The following is a 24662-nucleotide window of genomic DNA, read 5'->3' as shown; positions in this document are numbered from 1 at the left end:
TGCGGTCTTTGGGTGAGTTCCAGCCCATCTTCATGCGGTCTTTGGGTGAGTTCCTGCCCATCTTCATGCGGTCTTTGGGTGAGTTCCTGCCCATCTTCATGCGGTCTTTGGGTGAGTTCCTGCCCATCTTCATGCGGTCTTTGGGTGAGTTCCTGCCCATCTTCATGCGGTCTTTGGGTGAGTTCCTGCCCATCTTCATGCGGTCTTTGGGTGAGTTCCTGCCCATCTTCATGCGGTCTTTGGGTGAGTTCCTGCCCATCTTCATGCGGTCTTTGGGTGAGTTCCTGCCCATCTTCATGCGGTCTTTGGGTGAGTTCCTGCCCATCTTCATGCGGTCTTTGGGTGAGTTCCTGCCCATCTTCATGCGGTCTTTGGGTGAGTTCCTGCCCATCTTCATGCGGTCTTTGGGTGAGTTCCTGCCCATCTTCATGCGGTCTTTGGGTGAGTTCCTGCCCATCTTCATGCGGTCTTTGGGTGAGTTCCTGCCCATCTTCATGCGGTCTTTGGGTGAGTTCCTGCCCATCTTCATGCGCTCTTTGGGTGAGTTCCTGCCCATCTTCATGCGCTCTTTGGGTGAGTTCCTGCCCATCTTCATGCGCTCTTTGGGTGAGTTCCTGCCCATCTTCATGCGCTCTTTGGGTGAGTTCCTGCCCATCTTCATGCGCTCTTTGGGTGAGTTCCTGCCCATCTTCATGCGCTCTTTGGGTGAGTTCCTGCCCATCTTCATGCGCTCTTTGGGTGAGTTCCTGCCCATCTTCATGCGCTCTTTGGGTGAGTTCCTGCCCATCTTCATGCGCTCTTTGGGTGAGTTCCTGCCCATCTTCATGCGCTCTTTGGGTGAGTTCCTGCCCATCTTCATGCGCTCTTTGGGTGAGTTCCAGCCCATCTTCATGCGCTCTTTGGGTGAGTTCCTGCCCATCTTCTTGCGCTCTTTGGGTGAGTTCCTGCCCATCTTCTTGCGGTCTTTGGGTGAGTTCCTGCCCATCTTCATGCGGTCTTTGGGTGAGTTCCTGCCCATCTTCATGCGGCCTTTGGGTGAGTTCCTGCCCATCTTCATGCGGCCTTTGGGTGAGTTCCTGCCCATCTTCATGCGGCCTTTGGGTGAGTTCCTGCCCATCTTCATGCGGTCTTTGGGTGAGTTCCTGCCCATCTTCATGCGGTCTTTGGGTGAGTTCCTGCCCATCTTCATGCGGTCTTTGGGTGAGTTCCAGCCCATCTTCATGCGGTCTTTGGGTGAGTTCCTGCCCATCTTCATGCGGTCTTTGGGTGAGTTCCTGCCCATCTTCATGCGGTCTTTGGGTGAGTTCCTGCCCATCTTCATGCGGTCTTTGGGTGAGTTCCTGCCCATCTTCATGCGGTCTTTGGGTGAGTTCCTGCCCATCTTCATGCGGTCTTTGGGTGAGTTCCTGCCCATCTTCATGCGGTCTTCGGGTGAGTTCCTGCCCATCTTCATGCGGTCTTCGGGTGAGTTCCTGCCCATCTTCATGCGGTCTTTGGGTGAGTTCCTGCCCATCTTCATGCGGTCTTTGGGTGAGTTCCTGCCCATCTTCATGCGGTCTTTGGGTGAGTTCCTGCCCATCTTCATGCGGTCTTTGGGTGAGTTCCTGCCCATCTTCATGCGCTCTTTGGGTGAGTTCCTGCCCATCTTCATGCGCTCTTTGGGTGAGTTCCTGCCCATCTTCATGCGCTCTTTGGGTGAGTTCCTGCCCATCTTCATGCGCTCTTTGGGTGAGTTCCTGCCCATCTTCATGCGCTCTTTGGGTGAGTTCCTGCCCATCTTCATGCGCTCTTTGGGTGAGTTCCTGCCCATCTTCATGCGCTCTTTGGGTGAGTTCCTGCCCATCTTCATGCGCTCTTTGGGTGAGTTCCTGCCCATCTTCATGCGCTCTTTGGGTGAGTTCCTGCCCATCTTCATGCGCTCTTTGGGTGAGTTCCTGCCCATCTTCATGCGCTCTTTGGGTGAGTTCCAGCCCATCTTCATGCGCTCTTTGGGTGAGTTCCTGCCCATCTTCTTGCGCTCTTTGGGTGAGTTCCTGCCCATCTTCTTGCGGTCTTTGGGTGAGTTCCTGCCCATCTTCATGCGATCTTTGGGTGAGTTCCTGCCCATCTTCATGCGGTCTTTGGGTGAGTTCCTGCCCATCTTCATGCGGCCTTTGGGTGAGTTCCTGCCCATCTTCATGCGGTCTTTGGGTGAGTTCCTGCCCATCTTCATGCGGTCTTTGGGTGAGTTCCTGCCCATCTTCATGCGGTCTTTGGGTGAGTTCCTGCCCATCTTCATGCGGTCTTTGGGTGAGTTCCTGCCCATCTTCATACGGTCTTTGGGTGAGTTCCTCTTATGGGGGAACAGTCCAGGGGCCTCTGTTATGGGGGAACAGTCCAGGGGCCTCTTATGGGGGAACAGTCCAGGGGGCTCTGTTATGGGGGGGACAGTCCAGGGGCCTCTGTTATGGGGGGGACAGTCCAGGGGCCTCTGTTATGGGGGGGACAGTCCAGGGGCCTCTGTTATTGGGGAACAGTCCAGGGGCCTCTGTTATGGGGGAACAGTCCAGGGGCCTCTGTTATGGGGGGGACCTACCATTTGAGACAGTAAACATGTGGAATTGACTGTCGCTGGAGTCATTACACATCAATGTGTGCAGACTGTGTATCATGCCTGGATCTGGCAGTCAGATGTAATGGTCTACGTTCAGTTTGTTGTTTTAGCCTTGTGTTGTTGTGCACTTATTAATGGCCATGTTTAGTTCATTACATTGGCAACTGCAATATATCTTCCAATCAGCATTAAGATTGAAGGTAATAGTCAGATTAGGCTACAGGTGATCAGCATTAGATTGAAGGTAATAGTCAGATTAGGCTACAGGTGATCAGCATTAGATTATTTATTTATTTATTTATTTATTTATTTTACCTTTATTTAACCAGGTAGGCAAGTTGAGAACAAGTTCTCATTTACAATTGCGACCTGGCCAAGATAAAGCAAAGCAGTTCGACAGATAAAACGACACAGAGTTACACATGGAGTAAAAACAAACATACAGTCAATAATGCAGTATAAACAAGTCTATATACAATGTGAGCAAATGAGGTGAGAAGGGAGGTAAAGGCAAAAAAGGCCATGGTGGCAAAGTAAATACAATATAGCAAGTAAAATACTGGAATGGTAGTTTTGCAATGGACGAATGTGCAAAGTAGAAATAAAAAGATAATGGGGTGCAAAGGAGCAAAATAAATAAATAAATTAAAATTAAATACAGTTGGGAAAGAGGTAGTTGTTTGGGCTAAATTATAGGTGGGCTATGTACAGGTGCAGTAATCTGTGAGCTGCTCTGACAGTTGGTGCTTAAAGCTAGTGAGGGAGATAAGTGTTTCCAGTTTCAGAGATTTTTGTAGTTCGTTCCAGTCATTGGCAGCAGAGAACTGGAAGGAGAGGCGGCCAAAGAAAGAATTGGTTTTGGGGGTGACTAGAGAGATATACCTGCTGGAGCGTGTGCTACAGGTGGGAGATGCTATGGTGACCAGCGAGCTGAGATAAGGGGGGACTTTACCTAGCAGGGTCTTGTAGATGACATGGAGCCAGTGGGTTTGGCGACGAGTATGAAGCGAGGGCCAGCCAACGAGAGCGTACAGGTCGCAATGGTGGGTAGTATATGGGGCTTTGGTGATAAAACGGATTGCACTGTGATAGACTGCATCCAATTTGTTGAGTAGGGTATTGGAGGCTATTTTGTAAATGACATCGCCAAAGTCGAGGATTGGTAGGATGGTCAGTTTTACAAGGGTATGTTTGGCAGCATGAGTGAAGGATGCTTTGTTGCGAAATAGGAAGCCAATTCTAGATTTAACTTTGGATTGGAGATGTTTGATATGGGTCTGGAAGGAGAGTTTACAGTCTAACCAGACACCTAAGTATTTGTAGTTGTCCACGTATTCTAAGTCAGAGCCGTCCAGAGTAGTGATGTTGGACAGGCGGGTAGGTGCAGGTAGCGATCGGTTGAAGAGCATGCATTTAGTTTTACTTGTATTTAAGAGCAATTGGAGGCCACGGAAGGAGAGTTGTATGGCATTGAAGCTTGCCTGGAGGGTTGTTAACACAGTGTCCAAAGAAGGGCCGGAAGTATACAGAATGGTGTCGTCTGCGTAGAGGTGGATCAGGGACTCACCAGCAGCAAGAGCGACCTCATTGATGTATACAGAGAAGAGAGTCGGTCCAAGAATTGAACCCTGTGGCACCCCCATAGAGACTGCCAGAGGTCCGGACAGCAGACCCTCCGATTTGACACACTGAACTCTATCAGAGAAGTAGACAACAGGTGATCAGCATTAGATTGAAGGTAAATCAGATTAGACAACAGGTGATCAGCATTAGATTAGGCTACAGGTGATCAGCATTAGATTGAAGGTAATAGTCAGATTAGGCTACAGGTGATCAGCATTAGATTAGACAACAGGTGATCAGCATTAGATTGAAGGTAAATCAGATTAGACAACAGGTGATCAGCATTAGATTAGGCTACAGGTGATCAGTATTAGATTGAAGGTAAATCAGATTAGGCTACAGGTGATCAGCATTAGATTGAAGGTAAATCAGATTAGGCTACAGGTGATCAGCATTAGATTGAAGGTAAATCAGATTAGGCTACAGGTGATCAGCATTAGATTGAAGGTAAATCAGATTAGGCTATTGGGAAACACAACTAAGCAAACTGCTAAATCATTCAGTTTACATTTTGCCTCCACATTGGCTACTGTAGGCTATCTGAAATGAGATTACGTTTTATCAGGGGCTATAGGCTGCCTGTATTTAGCTAAGCAAACCATGGTAACGTTTAATTCCAGTCATAAAACCAGATTTGAGTTAGTATCCTGTGCCTATTGAAATGACAAGTCAATCTCGCTAAGAGGCCATTTTATAACATTTTGTAGGTTTGATGTCTGATAACGGCACAATTGCCAGAAAAAAAGAGCCTGACATTTTCTTCTTTTGAAACTGGAGGCAACAGTCAAAGTATAACTGTCTTAACAGGTCATTGTTTACAAGTTGCTAGCTATCCCATAACCCCCCCAACACATATTTTCATCTTCTGTGGTATGGCAACTTCCTGTTCTCCAGGGCACTCTGGCAGGACTGAAGAACACTCAGAGTTAGGAAAAATGTAAAGTGTGTGGTGTCTCTCGCAACTGAGCCTTGAACCACAAGGGATGTTGGGATTCCACTCCACTAGCTACAGTGGTATTTTCAACCTAGCCTAGCATTCAGCTAGCTACGGTGGTTTCTTCAACCTAGCCTAGCATTCAGCTAGCTACAGTGGTATCTTCAACCTAGCCTAGCATTCAGCTAGCTACGGTGGTTTCCTCAACCTAGCCTAGCATTCAGCTAGCTACGGTGGTATCTTCAACCTAGCCTAGCATTCAGCTAGCTACGGTGGTAGCTTCAACCTAGCCTAGCATTCAGCTAGCTACGGTGGTAGCTTCAACCTAGCCTAGCATTCAGCTAGCTACGGTGGTATCTTCAACCTAGCCTAGCATTCAGCTAGCTACGGTGGTATCTTCAACCTAGCCTAGCATTCAGCTAGCTACGGTGGTTTCCTCAACCTAGCCTAGCATTCAGCTAGCTACGGTGGTATCCTCAACCTAGCCTAGCATTCAGCTAGCTACGGTGGTATCCTCAACCTAGCCTAGCATTCAGCTAGCTATGGTGGTTTCCTCAACCTAGCCTAGCATTCAGCTAGCTACGGTGGTTTCCTCAACCTAGCCTAGCATTCAGCTAGCTACGGTGGTAGCTTCAACCTAGCCTAGCATTCAGCTAGCTACGGTGGTAGCTTCAACCTAGCCTAGCATTCAGCTAGCTACGGTGGTAGCTTCAACCTAGCCTAGCATTCAGCTAGCTACGGTGGTAGCTTCAACCTAGCCTAGCATTCAGCTAGCTACGGTGGTAGCTTCAACCTAGCCTAGCATTCAGCTAGCTACGGTGGTAGCTTCAACCTAGCCTAGCATTCAGCTAGCTACGGTGGTAGCTTCAGCCTAGCCTTAAGCTAGCAAGCTGCTCTGCAGTGCAAGCTAGCTTGCTATAAAATTAGAGAAACTAGTTGAGGAAAAAGTAACTAAACACCTGAAACAATATATTTATCCTGTTTTTTGCAGTCTCCCAAAATAAGTATGGTCTCTGAGACGGATTCTCCATCTCATTATAAACACTACTCTGGTCTGTTCAGTAGTGGGACTACAGACTGATTTCACTACTCACTTTAACTAGCTGGCTAATCCCTGTTAGTTTGTGAGCTAGTGCCCCAGGGTAGGGTTAGCTTCATTTAACAGCTGGACTTTGACTGTCGCTGTAATGTTGGCTGGTATAACAAGGAAAACCCCAAGGGCTTGACCCCAGCTACCAGTGGACAGGTCCGGTAAAGGCTGATTCCCATTGACAGGGTGTTTGTGTCTAGGTGCTGTTTCTGTCTAGGTGCTGTTTGTGCAGCTACCAGTGGACAGGTAAAGGCTGATTCCCATTGACAGGGTGTTTGTGTCTAGGTGCTGTTTGTGCAGCTACCAGTGGACAGGTCAGGTAAAGGCTGATTCCCATTGACAGGGTGTTTGTGTCTAGGTGCTGTTTGTGCAGCTACCAGTGGACAGGTCAGGTAAAGGCTGATTCCCATTGACAGGGTGTTTGTGTCTAGGTGCTGTTTGTGCAGAAGTTGGTGGCGTTCTCCTCTCAGCCCCTCCAGACGCTGCAGGTGGAAAGGAAACATGACATCTACTTTACAGACTCCAAGATATACGCTCAGTTCAGGTACACTACTTTCCTCCTCCTATCCCTATCCCTCTTCCTCCTATCCCTCTCTCCTCTTCCTCATATCCCTCTCTCCTCTTCCTCCTGGCCCTCTCTCCTCTTCCTCCTATCCCTCTCTCCTCTTCCTCCTGGCCCTCTCTCCTCTTCCTCCTGGCCCTCTCTCCTCTTCCTCCTGGCCCTCTCTCCTCTTCCTCCTATCCCTCTCTCCTGTCCTCCCCCTGGACCTCTCTTCCTCTCCTGGCCTCCCCCTGGACCTCTCTTCCTCTCCTGGCCTCCCCCTGGACCTCTCTTCCTCTCCTGGCCTCCCCCTGGACCTCTCTTCCTCTCCTGGCCTCCCCCTGGACCTCTCTTCCTCTCCTGGCCCTCTTCTTCTCCTGTCCTCCCCCTGGACCTCTCTATCTACTATCAGTCGCTGTCTCTCTTCCTCATGTCTATCTCTGTCTCTGCCTGTAGGACACTGCTGCAGTCTGAGTGTCCTGTGTGTCCAGAGTCTCTTCCTCATGTCTCTGTCTCTGCCTGTAGGACACTGCTGCAGTCAGAGTGTCTTGTGTGTCCAGAGTCTCTTCCTCATGTCTCTCTCTGTCTCTGCCTGTAGGACACTGCTGCAGTCTGAGTGTCCTGTGTGTCCAGAGTCTCTTCCTCATGTCTCTCTCTCTGCCTGTAGGACACTGCTGCAGTCTGAGTGTCCTGTGTGTCCAGAGTCTCTTCCTCATGTCTCTGTCTCTGCCTGTAGGACACTGCTGCAGTCTGAGTGTCCTGTGTGTCCAGAGTCTCTTCCTCATGTCTCTGTCTCTGCCTGTAGGACACTGCTGCAGTCTGAGTGTCCTGTGTGTCCAGAGTCTCTTCCTCATGTCTCTCTCTCTGCCTGTAGGACACTGCTGCAGTCTGAGTGTCCTGTGTGTCCAGAGTCTCTTCCTCATGTCTCTCTCTCTGCCTGTAGGACACTGCTGCAGTCTGAGTGTCCTGTGTGTCCAGAGTCTCTTCCTCATGTCTCTGTCTCTGCCTGTAGGACACTGCTGCAGTCTGAGTGTCCTGTGTGTCCAGAGTCTCTTCCTCATGTCTCTGTCTCTGCCTGTAGGACACTGCTGCAGTCTGAGTGTCCTGTGTGTCCAGAGTCTCTTCCTCATGTCTCTGTCTCTAGGACACTGCTGCAGTCTGAGTGTCCTGTGTGTCCAGAGTCTCTTCCTCATGTCTCTGTCTCTGCCTGTAGGACACTGCTGCAGTCTGAGTGTCCTGTGTGTCCAGAGTCTCTTCCTCATGTCTCTGTCTCTGCCTGTAGGACACTGCTGCAGTCTGAGTGTCCTGTGTGTCCAGAGTCTCTTCCTCATGTCTCTGTCTCTGCCTGTAGGACACTGCTGCAGTCTGAGTGTCCTGTGTGTCCAGAGTCTCTTCCTCATGTCTCTGTCTCTGCCTGTAGGACACTGCTGCAGTCTGAGTGTCCTGTGTGTCCAGAGTCTAAAGTATTCTCTAAGTTTGAGGAGTTGGAGCAGCACATGAGGAAACAGCATGAACTCTTCTGTTGCAAACTCTGTACCAAACACCTGCAGGTAGGTTACCTGTCTGTTATACCTGTCTGTCTGTTATACCTGTCTGTCTGTTATACCTGTCTGTTATACCTGTCTGTCTGTTATACCTGTCTGCCTGTTATACCTGTCTGTCTGTTATACCTGTCTGTCTGTTATACCTGTCTGTCTGTTATACCTGTCTGTCTGTTATACCTGTCTGTTATACCTGTCTGCCTGTTATACCTGTCTGTCTGTTATGCCTGTCTGTCTGTTATACCTGTCTGCCTGTTATACCTGTCTGCCTGTTATACCTGTCTGCCTGTTATACCTGTCTGCCTGTTATACCTGTCTGTCTGTTATACCTGTCTGTCTGTTATACCTGTCTCTGTTATACCTGTCTGCCTGTTATACCTGTCTGTCTGTTATACCTGTCTGTCTGTTATACCTGTCTGTCTGTTATACCTGTCTCTGTTATACCTGTCTGCCTGTTATACCTGTCTGTCTGTTATACCTGTCTGCCTGTTATACCTGTCTGCCTGTTATACCTGTCTGCCTGTTATACCTGTCTGTCTGTTATACCTGTCTGCCTGTTATACCTGTCTGCCTGTTATACCTGTCTGCCTGTTATACCTGTCTGCCTGTCATACCTGTCTGCCTGTCATACCTGTCTGTCTGTTATACCTGTCTGTCTGTTATACCTGTCTGTTATACCTGTCTGTCATACCTGTCTGCCTGTCATACCTGTCTGCCTGTTATACCTGTCTGTCTGTTATACCTGTCTGTCTGTTATACCTGTCTGTACCTGTCTGTCTGTTATACCTGTCTGTCATACCTGTCTGCCTGTTATACCTGTCTGCCTGTTATACCTGTCTGCCTGTTATACCTGTCTGCCTGTTATACCTGTCTGCCTGTTATACCTGTCTGCCTGTTATACCTGTCTGCCTGTTATACCTGTCTGCCTGTTATACCTGTCTGCCTGTTATACCTGTCTGTCTGTTATACCTGTCTGCCTGTTATACCTGTCTGTTATACCTGTCTGCCTGTCATACCTGTCTGCCTGTCATACCTGTCTGCCTGTTATACCTGTCTGCCTGTTATACCTGTCTGTCTAACATGTATGTAACCTGTTCCCACCAGATCTTCTCCCATGAGAGGAAGTGGTATAACCGGAAGGATTTGGCACGTCACCGTACCCATGGTGACCCAGATGACACGTCTCACCGCGGACACCCGCTCTGCAAGTTCTGTGATGACCGTTACCTTGACAACGACGAGCTGCTGAAACACCTCCGTAGAGACCATTACTTCTGTCACTTCTGTGATGCTGACGGAGCCCAGGAGTACTACAGGTACACACACACAACCAGTCACATGTTTGGACACACACACACAGACACACACACACATACACACACACGTCACATGTTTACACACACACACACGTCACATGTTTGGACACACACACAGACACACACAGAAACACACACACACACAGTCACATGTTTGGACACACACACACACACGCACACACAGTCACACGTTTGGACACACACACACACACACACACAGAAACACACACACACGTCACATGTTTGGACACACACACACACACACACAGTCACACGTTTGGACACACACACACACACACACACACACACACACACACACACACACACACACGTCACACGTTTGGACACACACACACACAGAAACACACACACACGTCACACGTTTGGACACACACACACAGAAACACACACACACGTCACACATTTGGACACACACACACACACACACACACACACACACAGTCACATGTTTGGACACACACACACGTCACATGTTTGGACACACACACACACACAGAAACACACACACACGTCACACGTTTGGACACACACACACACACACGTCACATGTTTGGACACACACACACACACACACACACACAGAAACACACACACATACGTCACATGTTTGGACACACACACACACACACACACACACAGTCACATGTTTGGACACACACACACGTCACATGTTTGGACACACACACACACACAGAAACACACACACACGTCACACGTTTGGACACACACACACACATACGTCACATGTTTGGACACACACACATTCCAGGGTTTTTCTTTATTTTTTACTAATGGTGTACAGAACACAGCCCTATTTGGTAAAAGACCAAGTCCATATTATGGCAAGAACAGCTCAAATAAGCAACGAGAAACGACAGTCCATCATTACTTTAAGACATAAAGGTCAGTCAATCTGGAAAATGTCAAGAACTCTGAACGTTTCTTCAAGTGCAGTCGCAAAAACCGTCAAGCGCTGTGATGAAACTGGCTCTCATGAGGACCGCCACAGGAAAGGAAGACCCAGAGTTACCTCTGCTACAGGAAGACCCAGAGTTACCTCTGCTACAGGAAGACCCAGAGTTACCTCTGCTACAGGAAGACCCAGAGTTACCTCTGCTACAGGAAGACCCAGAGTTACCTCTGCTACAGGAAGACCCAGAGTTACCTCTGCTACAGGAAGACCCAGAGTTACCTCTGCTACAGGAAGACCCAGAGTTACCTCTGCTACAGGAAGACCCAGAGTTACCTCTGCTACAGGAAGACCCAGAGTCTTCGTCCTCTGCTGCAGAGGATAAGTGTATTAGTTAAATGCACCTGTTCAGAGTAGACTGAGTGAATCAGGCCTTCATGGTTGAATTGCTGCAAAGAAACCACTACTAAAGGACACGAATAAGAAGATACTTGCTTAGAAACACAAGCAATGAACGGATGATCTCCGCATGTGTGGTTCCCACCATGAAGCATGGAGGAGGGGGTGTGTGGTTCCCACCGTGAAGCATGGAGGAGGGGGTGTGATGGGGTGGGGGTGCTTTGCTGGTGACACTGAGGGATTTATTTTGACTTCAAGGCACTCTTAACAAGCATGGCTACCACAGAATTCTGCAGCGATACACCATCCCATCTGGTTTGCGCTTAGTGGGACTATCATTGATTTTTCAACAGGACAATGACGCAGCACACCTCCAGGCTGTGTAAGTGCTATTTGACCAAGAACGAGAGTGATGAAGTGCTGCATCAGATGACCTGGCCTCCACAATCACTCGACCTCAACCAAATTGAGATGGTTTGGGATGAGTCGGATCGCAGAGTGAAGGAAAAGCCGCCAACAAGTGCTCAGCATATGTGGGACCTCCTTCAAGACTGTTGGAAAAGCATTCCTCATGAAACTGGTTGAGAGAATGCCAAGAGTGTGCAAAGCTGTCATCAAGGCAAAGGGTGGCTACTGTTGAAGAATCTCAAATATAAACTCTGTAAAAGAAAAACTTCCTCTCACTGTCAACTGCGTTTATTTTCAGCAAACTTAACGTGTAAATATTTGTATGAACATAACAAGATTCAACAACTGAGACATGAACTGAACAAGTTCCACAGACATGTGACTAACAGAAATGGAATGAACAAAGGGGGGGTCCAAATCAAAAGTAACCGTCAGTATCTGGTGTGGCCACCAGCTGCATTAAGTACTGCATCTCCTCCTCATGGACCGCACCAGACTTGTCAAATCAAATCAAATTTATTTATATAGCCCTTCGTACATCAGCTGATATCTCAAAGTGCTGTACAGAAACCCAGCCTAAAACCCCAAACAGCAAGCAATGCAGGTGTAGAAGCACGGTGGCTAGGAAAAACTCCCTAGAAAGGCCAATACCTAGGAAGAAACCTAGAGAGGAACCAGGCTATGTGGGGTGGCCAGTCCTCTTCTGGCTGTGCCGGGTGGAGATTATAACAGAACATGGTTAAGATGTTCAATGTTCATAAATGACCAGCATGGTCGAATAATAATAAGGCAGAACAGTTGAAACTAGCGCAGCAGCACAGTCAGGTGGAAGTTGAAACTGGAGCAGCAGCATGGCCAGGTAGACTGGGGACAGCAAGGAGTCATCATGTCAGGTAGTCCTGGGGCATGGTCCTAGGGCTCAGGTCAGTTGAAACTGGAACAGCAGCATGGCCAGGTGGACTGGGGACAGCAAGGAGTCATCATGTCAGGTAGTCCTGGGGCATGGTCCTAGGGCTCAGGTCCTCCGAGAGAGAGAAAGAAAGAGAGAAGGAGAGAATTAGAGAACGCACACTTAGATTCACACAGGACACCGAATAGGACAGGAGAAGTACTCCAGATATAACAAACTGTCAGTTCTTGCTTTGAGATGTTACCCCACTCTTCCACCAAGCACTGCAAGTTCCCGGACATTTCCGTGGGGAATGGCCCTAGCCCTCACCCTCTGATCCAAGAGGTCCCAGACATTTCCGTGTGGAATGGCCCTAGCCCTCACCCTCTGATCCAAGAGGTCCCAGACATTTCCGTGGGGAATGGCCCTAGCCCTCACCCTCTGATCCAAGAGGTCCCAGACATTTCCGTGTGGAATGGCCCTAGCCCTCACCCTCTGATCCAAGAGGTCCCAGACGTGCTCAATGGGATTGAGATCCAGGCTCTTCGATGGCCATGGCAGGACACTGACATTCCTGTCTTGCAGGAAATCACGCACAGAACGAGCAGTATGGCTGGTGGCATTGTCATGCTGGAGGGTCATGTCAGGATGAGCCTGCAGGAAGGGTACCACATGAGGGAGGAGGATGTCTTCCCTGTAACGCACAGAGTTGAGATTGTCTGCAATGACAACAAGCTCAGTCCGATGATGCTGTGACACTCCCCAGACCAAGACGGACCCTCCACCTCGATCCTGCTCCAGAGTACAGGCCTCGGTGTAACGCTCATTCCTTCGATAATAAATGCAAATCCGACCATCACCCCTGGTGAGACAAACCTCGACTCGTCAGTGAGGAGGACTTTTTGAATGAACACTTTTTGTCTGTCCTGTCTGGTCCAGCGACGGTGGGTTTGTGCCCATAGGTGACGTTGTTGTCGGTGATGTCTGGTGAGGACCTGCCTTACAACAGGCCTACAAGCCCTCAGTCCAGCCTCTCTCTTAGCTTTTCGCGGGCAGTCTGAGCACTGACGGAGGGATTGTGCGTTCCTGGTGTAACTTGGGCAGTTGTTGTTGCCATCCTGTACCTGTCCTGCAGGTGTGATGTTCGGATGTACCGATCCTGTGCAGGTGTTGTTACACGTGGTCTGCTACTGCGAGGATGATCAGCTGTCCGTCCTGTCTCCCTGTAGCGCTGTCTTAGGCATCTCACAGTACGGACATTGTAATTTATTGCCCTGGCCACATCTGGAGTCCTCATGCCTCCTTGCAGCATGCCTAAGGCACATTCACGCAGATGAGCAGGGACCCTGGGCATCTTTCTTTTGGTGTTTTTCAGAGTCCATAGAAAGGCCTCTTTAGTGTCCTAAATTTTCATAACTGTGACCTTAATTGCTTACCGTCTGTAAGCTGTTAGTGTCTTAACGACCGTTCCACAGGTGCATGTTCATTAATTGTTTATGGTTCATTGAACCAGCATGGGAAACAGTGTTCAAACCCTTTACAATGAAGATCTGTGAAGTTATTTGGATTTTTACCATTTATCTTTGAAAGACAGGGTCCTGAAAAAGGGACGTTTTAAAAAAAATTGTTTTGGTTACTACATGATTCCAAATGTGTTATTTCATAATTTTGATGTCTTCACTATTATTCTACCAAGTAGAAAATGGTCAAAATTGAGAAACTCTTGAATGAGTAGGTGTGTACACACACAAACCCCCCCCCCCCTGTATCTGTCCTAAGCATGTTGGTGCCCCCCTTCTCTCCACAGTGACTACCAGTACCTGAGCGAACACTTCCGGGAGGCCCACTACCTGTGTGAGGAGGGGCGCTGTGCTACGGAGCAGTTCACCCACGCCTTCAGGAGCCAGATCGACTACAAAGCCCACAAGGCCTCAGCACACAGCAAGAACCGAGCCGAAGCACGACAGAACCGACACATAGACCTGCAGTTCAGCTATGCCCCTCGCCAGACCCGACGCAACGATGGTGAGACTGGATACTGTGCTTTTCTGTCTAAACAAACTGGATTTCAGGCCTGCTTGGTAACAACACACTGTGTGTTCCTTCAAGGAGGCATGGTGTCTGGAGAGGACTATGAGGAGGCGAGGTCGGGTCGGGGGGGAAGAGGAAGGAGCCAAGGGAACCAACCGAACACCAGAGGTAGCTGGAGATACAACCGGTCAGTATGACATCATCACTATGAGACCACCGTGACACATCACACCAAGTAACGTTAAACCAGTTGATTTCAGTTAATTTGTCCAAAACATTGCTGGGTTGCACCCATTACTCTTATTGATTTCTAGCTAGCGGTGGCTAAAGTTAGCTGATCACTCTCAAGACATGCTAACCTCTCACCATTACAATAACAGGGCAGGTTAGCATTTTATATCATACCTCCAAGACATGCTAACCTCTCACCATTACAATAACAGGGCAGGTTAGCATTTTATATCATACCTCCAAGACATGCTAACCTCTCACCATTACAATAACAGGGAGGTTAGCATTTTATATCATACCTCCAAGACATGCTAACCTCTCACCATTACAATAACAGGGGAGGTTAGCACTTTATATCATACCTCCAAGACATGCTAACCTCTCACCATTACAATAACAGGGGAGGTTAGCATTTTATATCATACCCCCAAGACATGCTAACCTCTCACCATTACAATAACAGGGGAGGTTAGCATTTTATATCATACCCCCAAGACATGCTAACCTCTCACCATTACAATAACAGGGGAGGTTAGCATTTTATATCATACCCCCAAGACATGCTAACCTCTCACCATTACAATAACAGGGAAGGTTAGCATTTTATATCATACCCCCAAGACATGCTAACCTCTCACCATTACAATAACAGGGAGGTTAGCATTTTATATCATACCCCCAAGACATGCTAACCTCTCACCATTACAATAACAGGGGAGGTTAGCATTTTATATCATACCCCCAAGACATGCTAACCTCTCACCATTACAATAACAGGGGAGGTTAGCATTTTATATCATACTCCCAAGACATGCTAACCTCTCACCATTACAATAACAGGGGAGGTTAGCATTTTATATCATACCCCCAAGACATGCTAACCTCTCACCATTACAATAACAGGGGAGGTTAGCATTTTATATCATACCCCCAAGACATGCTAACCTCTCACCATTACAATAACAGGGGAGGTTAGCATTTTATATCATACCCCCAAGTAACGTAAACTCGCCACATTCCGTACAAATGTGCGCAACCGCAACATTCAAAAAAGGCTACAAAGAAAACTAATGGGACTGTAGCGACTGTGTTGACGTCAACATCGGGGGTGTGAACTAGCATAATTGCTGGACTATTAAGCTCACCTGAATATAAACCCACCCACTGAATGATTAAAAAATATGTATTTTGTCCATAAATAAGCCGCACATGTCTATAAGCCGCAGGTGCCTACCGGTACATTGAAACATGTCTATAAGCCGCAGGTGCCTACCGGTACATTGAAACATGTCTATAAGCCGCAGGTGCCTACCGGTACATTGAAACATGTCTATAAGCCGCAGGTGCCTACCGGTACATTGAAACATGTCTATAAGCCGCAGGTGCCTACCGGTACATTGAAACATGTCTATAAGCCGCAGGTGCCTACCGGTACATTGAAACATGTCTATAAACCGCAGGTGCCTACCGGTACATTGAAACATGTCTATAAGCTGCAGGTGCCTACCGGTACATTGAAACATGTCTATAAGCCGCAGGTGCCTACCGGTACATTGAAACATGTCTATAAGCCGCAGGTGCCTACCGGTACATTGAATCATGTCTATAAGCCGCAGGTGCCTACCGGTACATTGAAACATGTCTATAAGCCGCAGGTGCCTACCGGTACATTGAAACATGTCTATAAGCCGCAGGTGCCTACCGGTACATTGAAACATGTCTATAAACCGCAGGTGCCTACCGGTACATTGAAACATGTCTATAAGCCGCAGGTGCCTACCGGTACATTGAAACATGTCTATAAACCGCAGGTGCCTACCGGTACATTGAAACATGTCTATAAGCTGCAGGTGCCTACCGGTACATTGAAACATGTCTATAAGCCGCAGGTGCCTACCGGTACATTGAAACATGTCTATAAGCCGCAGGTGCCTACCGGTACATTGAATCATGTCTATAAGCCGCAGGTGCCTACCGGTACATTGAAACATGTCTATAAGCCGCAGGTGCCTACCGGTACATTGAAACATGTCTATAAGCCGCAGGTGCCTACCGGTACATTGAAACATGTCTATAAACCGCAGGTGCCTACCGGTACATTGAGACATGTCTAAGCCGCAGGTGCCTACCGGTACATTGAAACATGTCTATAAACCGCAGGTGCCTACCGGTACATTGAAACATGTCTATAAGCCGCAGGTGCCTACCGGTACATTGAAACATGTCTATAAGCCGCAGGTGCCTACCGGTACATTGAAACATGTCTATAAGCCGCAGGTGCCTACCGGTACATTGAAACATGTCTATAAGCCGCAGGTGCCTACCGGTACATTGAAACATGTCTATAAGCCGCAGGTGCCTACCGGTACATTGAAACATGTCTATAAGCCGCAGGTGCCTACCGGTACATTGAAACATGTCTATAAACCGCAGGTGCCTACCGGTACATTGAAACAAATGAACTTTGCACAGCCTTTAAACGAAACACGGCTTGTAACAGAAATAAAACAGTAGCCTACCAAGAAAGTCATTGGTCACTTCTCCCTCTCTCTCCCTCTCTACCCCTCTCTCCTCATCTCTCTCCCTCTCTACCCCTCTCTCCTCATCTCTCTCCCTCTCTACCCCTCTAACCATCTCTCTCCCTCTCTCCTCATCTCTCTCCCTCTCTACCCCTCTCTCCTCATCTCTCTCCCTCTCTACCCCTCTCTCCTCATCTCTCTCCCTCTCTACCCCTCTCTCCTCATCTCTCTCCCTCTCTACCCCTCTCTCCCCATCTCTCTCCCTCTCTACCCCTCTCCCCATCTCTCTCCCTCTCTACCCCTCTCTCCCCATCTCTCTCCCTCTCTACCCCTCTCTCCCCATCTCTCTCCCTCTCTACCCCTCTCTCCCCATCTCTCTCCCTCTCTACCCCTCTCTCCCCATCTCTCTCCCTCTCTACCCCTCTCTCCCCATCTCTACCCCTCTCTACCCCTCTCTCCCCATCTCTCTCCCTCTCTACCCCTCTCTCCCCATCTCTCTCCCTCTCTACCCCTCTCTCCCCATCTCTCTCCCTCTCTACCCCTCTCTCCCCATCTCTCTCCCTCTCTACACTATCTTCCTCCTCCTGCACTGAAACCACGGAAGTCATCTCCTTCCGTGTCGGAGTTGAATAGCCTCGCTTCATCCGATGTTGGATCGCTGCCCTCTTCAACACGCAGCCTTTCGAAACCCGTTGATGATAGTGGATGTTTTGGCTCCACGCTGTCAGCAGCTCGATTTCCTTTTCCAACAGATCGCCTTCAACTTGAAAGATGCATCATATGCATTTCTTCGTGTCTTTGTCATGATGAGGGTGACTATGACTACCGTAATCAGAATTACGGTAGGTTTCTATTCAAGCGTTGATCGACATGGTAACGGCTCTATAGTATTGTTGAAAAAAAACCGACCCTCCGTTACATCTCGACGTGTCATAACGTACAGCAGCATAAAGCAACTATTTCTGTCTTACAATCTCTCTCCACCAGGTGGAGCACTTCTAGCATCCTAGTCATTTCTTCCGTCATCATTGCATGCGATCATCATTCTCAAAGCCGCTGTTTACTTCTAAGATCACTTTAGACCCGCCCTAATAACCCGATTCAAATTCGACACAAACCTTCCAATAGGTTGTAATGACACATTATATAAACTCTTTGTTTTATTTACATCTTAGAGGCGATAAGTTGGACAGATCGAGTGAAAAAAGCTATTTTCCCACACGACAAATCAAATGTATTTATATAGCCCTTCGTACATCAGCTGATATCTCAAAGTGCTTTACAGAAACCCAGCCTAAAACCCCAAACATTAAGCAATGCAGGTGTAGAAGCACGCATTAGTGACAACATCTCTCCTTCTCACTATCACGCATTAGTTTCGCTTCCCCACCCGCCATTTTTTTTAAAGACCCGACGGGGCTCATTGCTTGAATTATGCAGAAACGGGCAGCGTTTAGGTCATGTAATTGATTCTGTTGGAAAGGGGAGAAATTGTGCTTTACACTGGTATTGACATTACAGTTGATCTGGAAGTATTACGTTTTGGGGCGCTAAAATAAGGGCAATTGTACGGACCAAGGCAATGTACGAGTTTACGTTACTTGAAGTAGGCTACCCACCTCTCACCCACAGACACAAACAAACATTATCATGAACACGTAGCCCCAGCTTCACCATCTAAGTTAGCAAGCTAACCATGAGCTAGCTAGGTAACAGGCGTTTTCAATTTAAAAACTTGCTCAAGACAGTTCACAGGATTTAAACAACTGTAGCCAATTTATTAATTACTACATTTAGCTAATATTAGTTAATCCCGAGATTCTTACCTTTTGCCTGGATTCGTCAGTCTGGTCCAGATCATCACAGCCCTGGTGAGTGACGTGAAGCTTGACAGGCGTTTCTAGTTCTGTATGATAGCCACGTTAGCAGCTAATTAGCATATCATTTTTTGGGGTTGTAAATACAGGCGACTATATTGATACAAGTCACCTTGTCTTGGAGAGATTTACACAGTTATTACAACATCACGCCAGGGTGAACCTCCATGGTTATCACAACATCAGGCCAGGGTGAGCCTCCATGTTTATCACAACAGGGCCAGGGTGAGCCTACACCAAACAGTCCTTATTTGAAGTGACTCTAATATCCACAATGAATAAAAATGAATTGTGGATAAACGATTGGAACCGTTCGTGTGTTTCACCAGTGTTTTCTGGGTATTATGACTCTGTGATAGACTATAACAGTGCTGTGTTTTGGTAGTGAGGAGGAGGACAGGGAGTTGGCAGTAGCAGTCAGAGCCTCTTTGATGCAGCAGAGGAGACAGGAGGACGGAGGACGAGACACCCAGGACAGGAGCGGAGCGCCCAAACACCGCAAAGAGGAGCGGATGGAGAGGCCCGAGCGGATGGAGAGGCCCGAGCGGATGGAGAGGCCCGAGCGGATGGAGAGGCCCGAGCGGATGGAGAGGCCCGAGCGGATGGAGAGGCCCGAGCGGATGGAGAGGCCCGAGCGGATGGAGAGGCCCGAGCGGATGGAGAGGCCCGAGCGGATGGAGAGGCCCGAGCGGATGGAGAGGCCCGAGCGGATGGAGAGGCCCGAGCGGATGGAGAGGCCCGAGCGGATGGAGAGGCCCGAGCGGATGGAGACTGAGGAGAGACACAGGAGTGTTCCTGTCAAACCTCCAGCAGAAGCTCCCCCAGTGAGGACCATGAAGAGTAACCCTCTGACAGGAGACGACTTCCCAGCTCTCCTGGGGGCTGCAGCACCCACACTGAGGTACACACACACACACACACACACACACACGCCGAGGTGAAGGTGTATACCAACTGTGTTATCATTTATGTGTATATTACACTCTAAAGCCCCTCCCCGGCCCTCCTGTCCCCGGCCCAGGTCTCTTTGTTGTGATGTATAGTACCAGTCAACAGTTGGGACACATCGACTCATTCCAGGGGTTGTCTTTATTTGGACTATTTTCTACATTGTAGAATAATAGTGAAGACGTCAAAACTATGAAATAACACATATGGAATCATGTAGTAACCAAAAAAGTGTTATAAAATAATTTCGATTTTGTTTATTTGAGATTCTTCAAAGATGCCTTGATGACAGCTTTGCACACTCTTGGCATTCTCTCAACCAGCTTCTTAAGGTAGTCACCTGGAATGCTTTTCAATTAACAGGTGTGCCTTGTTAAAAGTTAATTTGTGAAGTTTCTTTCCTTTAATGCGTTTGAGCCAATCAGTTGTGTTGTGACACAGTAGGGGTGGGAAACAGAAGATGGCCCTATTTGGTAAAAGACCAAGTCCATATTATGTTAAGAACAACTCAAATAAGCAAAGAGAAACGACAGTCCATCATTACTTTCAGACATGAAGGTCAGTCAATCTATAATCGATACGGAAAATGTCAAGATTCTTCCACGAAAGTTTCTTCAATGCAGTCGCAAAAACCATCATTATGAAGCTGAGTTCCCTCTGCTACAGAGGATAAGTTCATTAGAGTTAACTGGCTCTCATGAGGACCGCCACAGGAATGGAAGACCCAGAGTTCCCTCTGCTACAGAGGATAAGTTCATTAGAGTTAACTGGCTCTCATGAGGACCACCACAGGAAAGGAAGACCCAGAGTTCCCTCTGCTACAGAGGATAAGTTCATTAGAGTTAACTGGCTCTCATGAGGACCACCACAGGAAAGGAAGACCCAGAGTTCCCTCTGCTACAGAGGATAAGTTCATTAGAGTTAACTGGCTCTCATGAGGACCACCACAGGAAAGGAAGACCCAGAGTTATCCCTCTGCTACAGAGGATAACTTAATTATAGTTACCAGCTTCAGAAATTGCAGCCCAAATAATTGCTTCACAGAATTCAAGTAACGGACACATCTCAACATCAACTGTTCAGAGGAGACGGTGTGAATCAGGCCTTCATGGTCAAATTGCTGCAAAGAAACCACTACTACCACTACACTACCACTACATCAACTGTTCAGAGGAGACTGTGTGAATCAGGCCTTCATGGTCGAATTGCTGCAATGAAACCACTACTTAAGGACACCAATACGAAGAAGAGACTTGCTTGGGCCAAGAAACACGATCAATGGACATTAGACCGGTGGAAGTCTGTCCTTTGGTCTGATGAGTCCAAATTTGAGATTTCTGGTTCCAACTGCCGTGTCTTTGTGAAATGCAGAGATGGGTGAACGGATGATCTCCGCATGTGTGGTTCCCACTGTGAAGCATGGAGGAGGAGGTGTGTGGTTCCCACTGTGAAGCATGGAGGAGGTGTGTGGTTCCCACTGTGAAGCATGGAGGAGGAGGAGGTGTGTGGTTCCCACTGTGAAGCATGGAGGAGGAGGAGGTGTGTGGTTCCCACTGTGAAGCATGGAGGAGGAGGAGGTGTGTGGTCCCACTGTGAAGCATGGAGGAGGAGGTGTGTGGTTCCCACTGTGAAGCATGGGGGAGGAGGTGTGTGGTTCCCACTGTGAAGCATGGAGGAGGAGGTGTGTGGTTCCCACTGTGAAGCATGGAGGATGTGAAGCATGGGGGAGGAGGTGTGTGGTTCCCACTGTGAAGCATGGAGGAGGAGGTGTGTGGTTCCCACTGTGAAGCATGGAGGAGGAGGTGTGTGGTTCCCACTGTGAAGCATGGAGGAGGAGGTGTGTGGTTCCCACTGTGAAGCATGGAGGAGGAGGTGTGTGGTTCCCACTGTGAAGCATGGAGGAGGAGGTGTGTGGTTCCCACTGTGAAGCATGGAGGAGGAGGTGTGTGGTTCCCACTGTGAAGCATGGAGGAGGAGGTGTGTGGTTCCCACTGTGAAGCATGGAGGAGGAGGTGTGTGGTTCCCACTGTGAAGCATGGAGGAGGAGGTGTGTGGTCCCCACTGTGAAGCATGGAGGAGGCGTGTGGTTCCCACTGTGAAGCATGGAGGAGGAGGTGTGTGGTTCCCACTGTGAAGCATGGAGGAGGAGGTGTGTGGTTCCCACTGTGAAGCATGGAGGAGGAGGTGTTTTTATTTATTCAAGGCACACTTAAGGGCAATTTGATGTAGGAGAGTGATGAAGTGCTGCATCAGATGACCTGACCTCTACAATCACTCGACCTCAACCCAATTGAGATGGTTTGGGATGAGTTGGACCGCAGAGTGAAGGAAAAGCAAGACTGTTGGAAAAGCATTCCTCATGAAGCTGGTTGAGAGAATGCCAAGACAGTGCAATGCTGTCATCAAGGCAAAGGGTGGCTACTGTTGAAGAATCTCAAATATACAATATATTTTGATTTAACACTTTATGTTATTTCATAGTTTTGATGTCTTCACTTATTAAATAGTAAACATAAAGAAAAACCCTTGAGTGAGTAGGTGTGTCCAAACTTTTACTGGTATTGTATGTTATAGGTATATATGTTGTGTGTTACAGTGTAAAGCCCCCCCTGTCTCTCTGAGTGATGTATGTTATAGGTGTATATATTGTGTGTTAATGTTAAGCCCCCCCCCCCCAGGTCTCTCTGTAGTGATCTATGTTATAGGTATATATATTGTGTGTTAGTGTTAAGCCCCCCCCCCCAGGTCTCTCTGTAGTGATCTATGTTATAGGTATATATATTGTGTGTTACAGTGTAAAGACCCCCCCAGCCCTGAAGACTCCAGCCCAGGTCCCTCTGAAGGAGGATGACTTCCCCAGTCTATCTGCTGCCATGGTTATGACCCCCATGACCCCCGCCTACTCCGCCCAACCCAGGAAGCACTCCTCCTTCCAAGAAGAAGACTTCCCCGCCCTGGTCTCTAAGATCCGCCCTCCCAGACCAGCGGGCGGAGCTACCTCAGCCTGGAGCCAAGCCAGCAGCAGCAGCAGCAGCAACACCTCCAAGACGGTCATCCTTCCCTCCTCTTCCTCTAGACCTCCCCCTAACAACCCTCCTCTCCCCCTCCCCGCCGGCCCCCAGCTCCTCTCCTCCTCCTCTTCCTCTCGGAGGAAAAAGCACCCCGTCCGCCGCCCCTCCCCCCCATCTGATGATGACAATTGCGTTGCCAAGACGATGCAGGAGCACCGAGCAGTTCCAACCATGTTGGATATCTCCTCTCTTCTCATCGTCAAAGGACCCTCTAAATCTGCCCCTACTGCCTCTAAGCCCCTCCAATTGACAGCTAAACCCCTCCCACCAACCGCCAAGTCTCCCCCACTGACAGCTAAGCCCCTCCCACCGACCTCTAAGCCCTCCCCTGTGACATCTAACCCCACTCCTATTCCCGCCCCAAGCCCCACGTCCAAGACAGCCAAGAAGAAGAAACAGGCCACGCCCCCTCCATCATCATTTGGGAACCAAGTTCCTGTCCTCATGGAAACGGTCTCCAGGGTACAGAAGGAGAACGTTCCGGAGAGCCACGCCTCCAAACCACTGGTTGCTATGACGACGGCAGCAGTTAAAACCGCTGTAAAATCAAAGGTCAAAGCAAGTGGATTGGCTAACGGCCACCTGGATAAACCAGTCACAGTGGCCCCACTCCCTAAAGCCCAGCCGGAACCCCCCCTGGAGGTAGAGGAGGAGTTCCCTGCCCTCATCTCCAAGAAACCCCCCCCAGGTACATAACATAACTATCCCAATTCATATTTGCTCTACACAATACATTTCTATGTGCCAGTTGTGCAGTATTACCCCTGGGGGGGGGGGGGGGGTTGTGCAGTATTACCCCCGGGGGGGGGTGGGTTGTGAAGAATTACCCCTGGGAGGGGTTTTGTGCAGAATTACCCCTGGGAGGGGTTTTGTGCAGTATTACCCCTGGGAGGGTTAGGGGGGGCGAGGATGTGTTGGTCTATGAGGGCGTAACGTCCCGGCAGCGAGGATGTGTTGGTCTATGAGGGCGTAACGTCCCGGCAGCGAGGATGTGTTGGTCTATGAGGGCGTAACGTCCCGGCAGCGAGGATGTGTTGGTCTATGAGGGCGTAACGTCCCGGCAGCGAGGATGTGTTGGTCTATGAGGGCGTAACGTCCCGGCAGCGAGGATGTGTTGGTCTATGAGGGCGTAACGTCTCGGCAGCGAGGATGTGTTGGTCTATGAGGGCGTAACGTCTCGGCAGTGAGGATGTGTTGGTCTATGAGGGCGTAACGTCCCGGCAGCGAGGATGTGTTGGTCTATGAGGGCGTAACGTCTCGGCAGCGAGGATGTGTTGGTTTATGAGGGCGTAACGTCCCGGCAGCGAGGATGTGTTGGTCTGAGGGCGTAACGTCTCGGCAGCGAGGATGTGTTGGTCTATGAGGGCGTAACGTCCCGGCAGTGAGGATGTGTTGGTCTATGAGGGCGTAACGTCTCGGCAGCGAGGATGTGTTGGTCTATGAGGGCGTAACGTCTCGGCAGCGAGGATGTGTTGGTCTATGAGGGCGTAACATCCCGGCAGCGAGGATGTGTTGGTCTATGAGGGCGTAACGTCCCGGCAGTGAGGATGTGTTGGTCTATGAGGGCGTAACGTCCCGGCAGCGAGGATGTGTTGGTCTATGAGGGCGTAACGTCCCGGCAGCGAGGATGTGTTGGTCTATGAGGGCGTAACGTCCCGGCAGCGAGGATGTGTTGGTCTATGAGGGCGTAACGTCCCGGCAGCGAGGATGTGTTGGTCTA

At 49.0% G+C, this 24662-nt stretch overlaps 1 protein-coding gene across 1 annotated transcript in view; it reads left to right on the top strand.

Moving 5' to 3' along the window:
• Positions 1-24662, top strand: part of LOC109877186 (E3 ubiquitin-protein ligase ZNF598) — a 47310-nt gene that overhangs the window by 11733 nt on the left and 10915 nt on the right. The window contains exons 2-8 of the mRNA XM_031821537.1: positions 6672-6784; positions 8202-8331; positions 9427-9638; positions 14073-14290; positions 14375-14483; positions 19309-19824; positions 22666-23630. Coding sequence (XP_031677397.1) covers positions 6672-6784; positions 8202-8331; positions 9427-9638; positions 14073-14290; positions 14375-14483; positions 19309-19824; positions 22666-23630 — 2263 coding nt within the window. The remainder of the gene's footprint in view (positions 1-6671; positions 6785-8201; positions 8332-9426; positions 9639-14072; positions 14291-14374; positions 14484-19308; positions 19825-22665; positions 23631-24662) is intronic.

The sequence above is a fragment of the Oncorhynchus kisutch genome, unplaced genomic scaffold (assembly GCF_002021735.2).
Source record: "Oncorhynchus kisutch isolate 150728-3 unplaced genomic scaffold, Okis_V2 scaffold3991, whole genome shotgun sequence".
Taxonomy (NCBI): domain Eukaryota; kingdom Metazoa; phylum Chordata; class Actinopteri; order Salmoniformes; family Salmonidae; genus Oncorhynchus; species Oncorhynchus kisutch.
The sequence above is the reverse complement of the archived record's forward strand: the minus strand, read 5'-3'. Positions and strand labels throughout refer to the sequence as shown.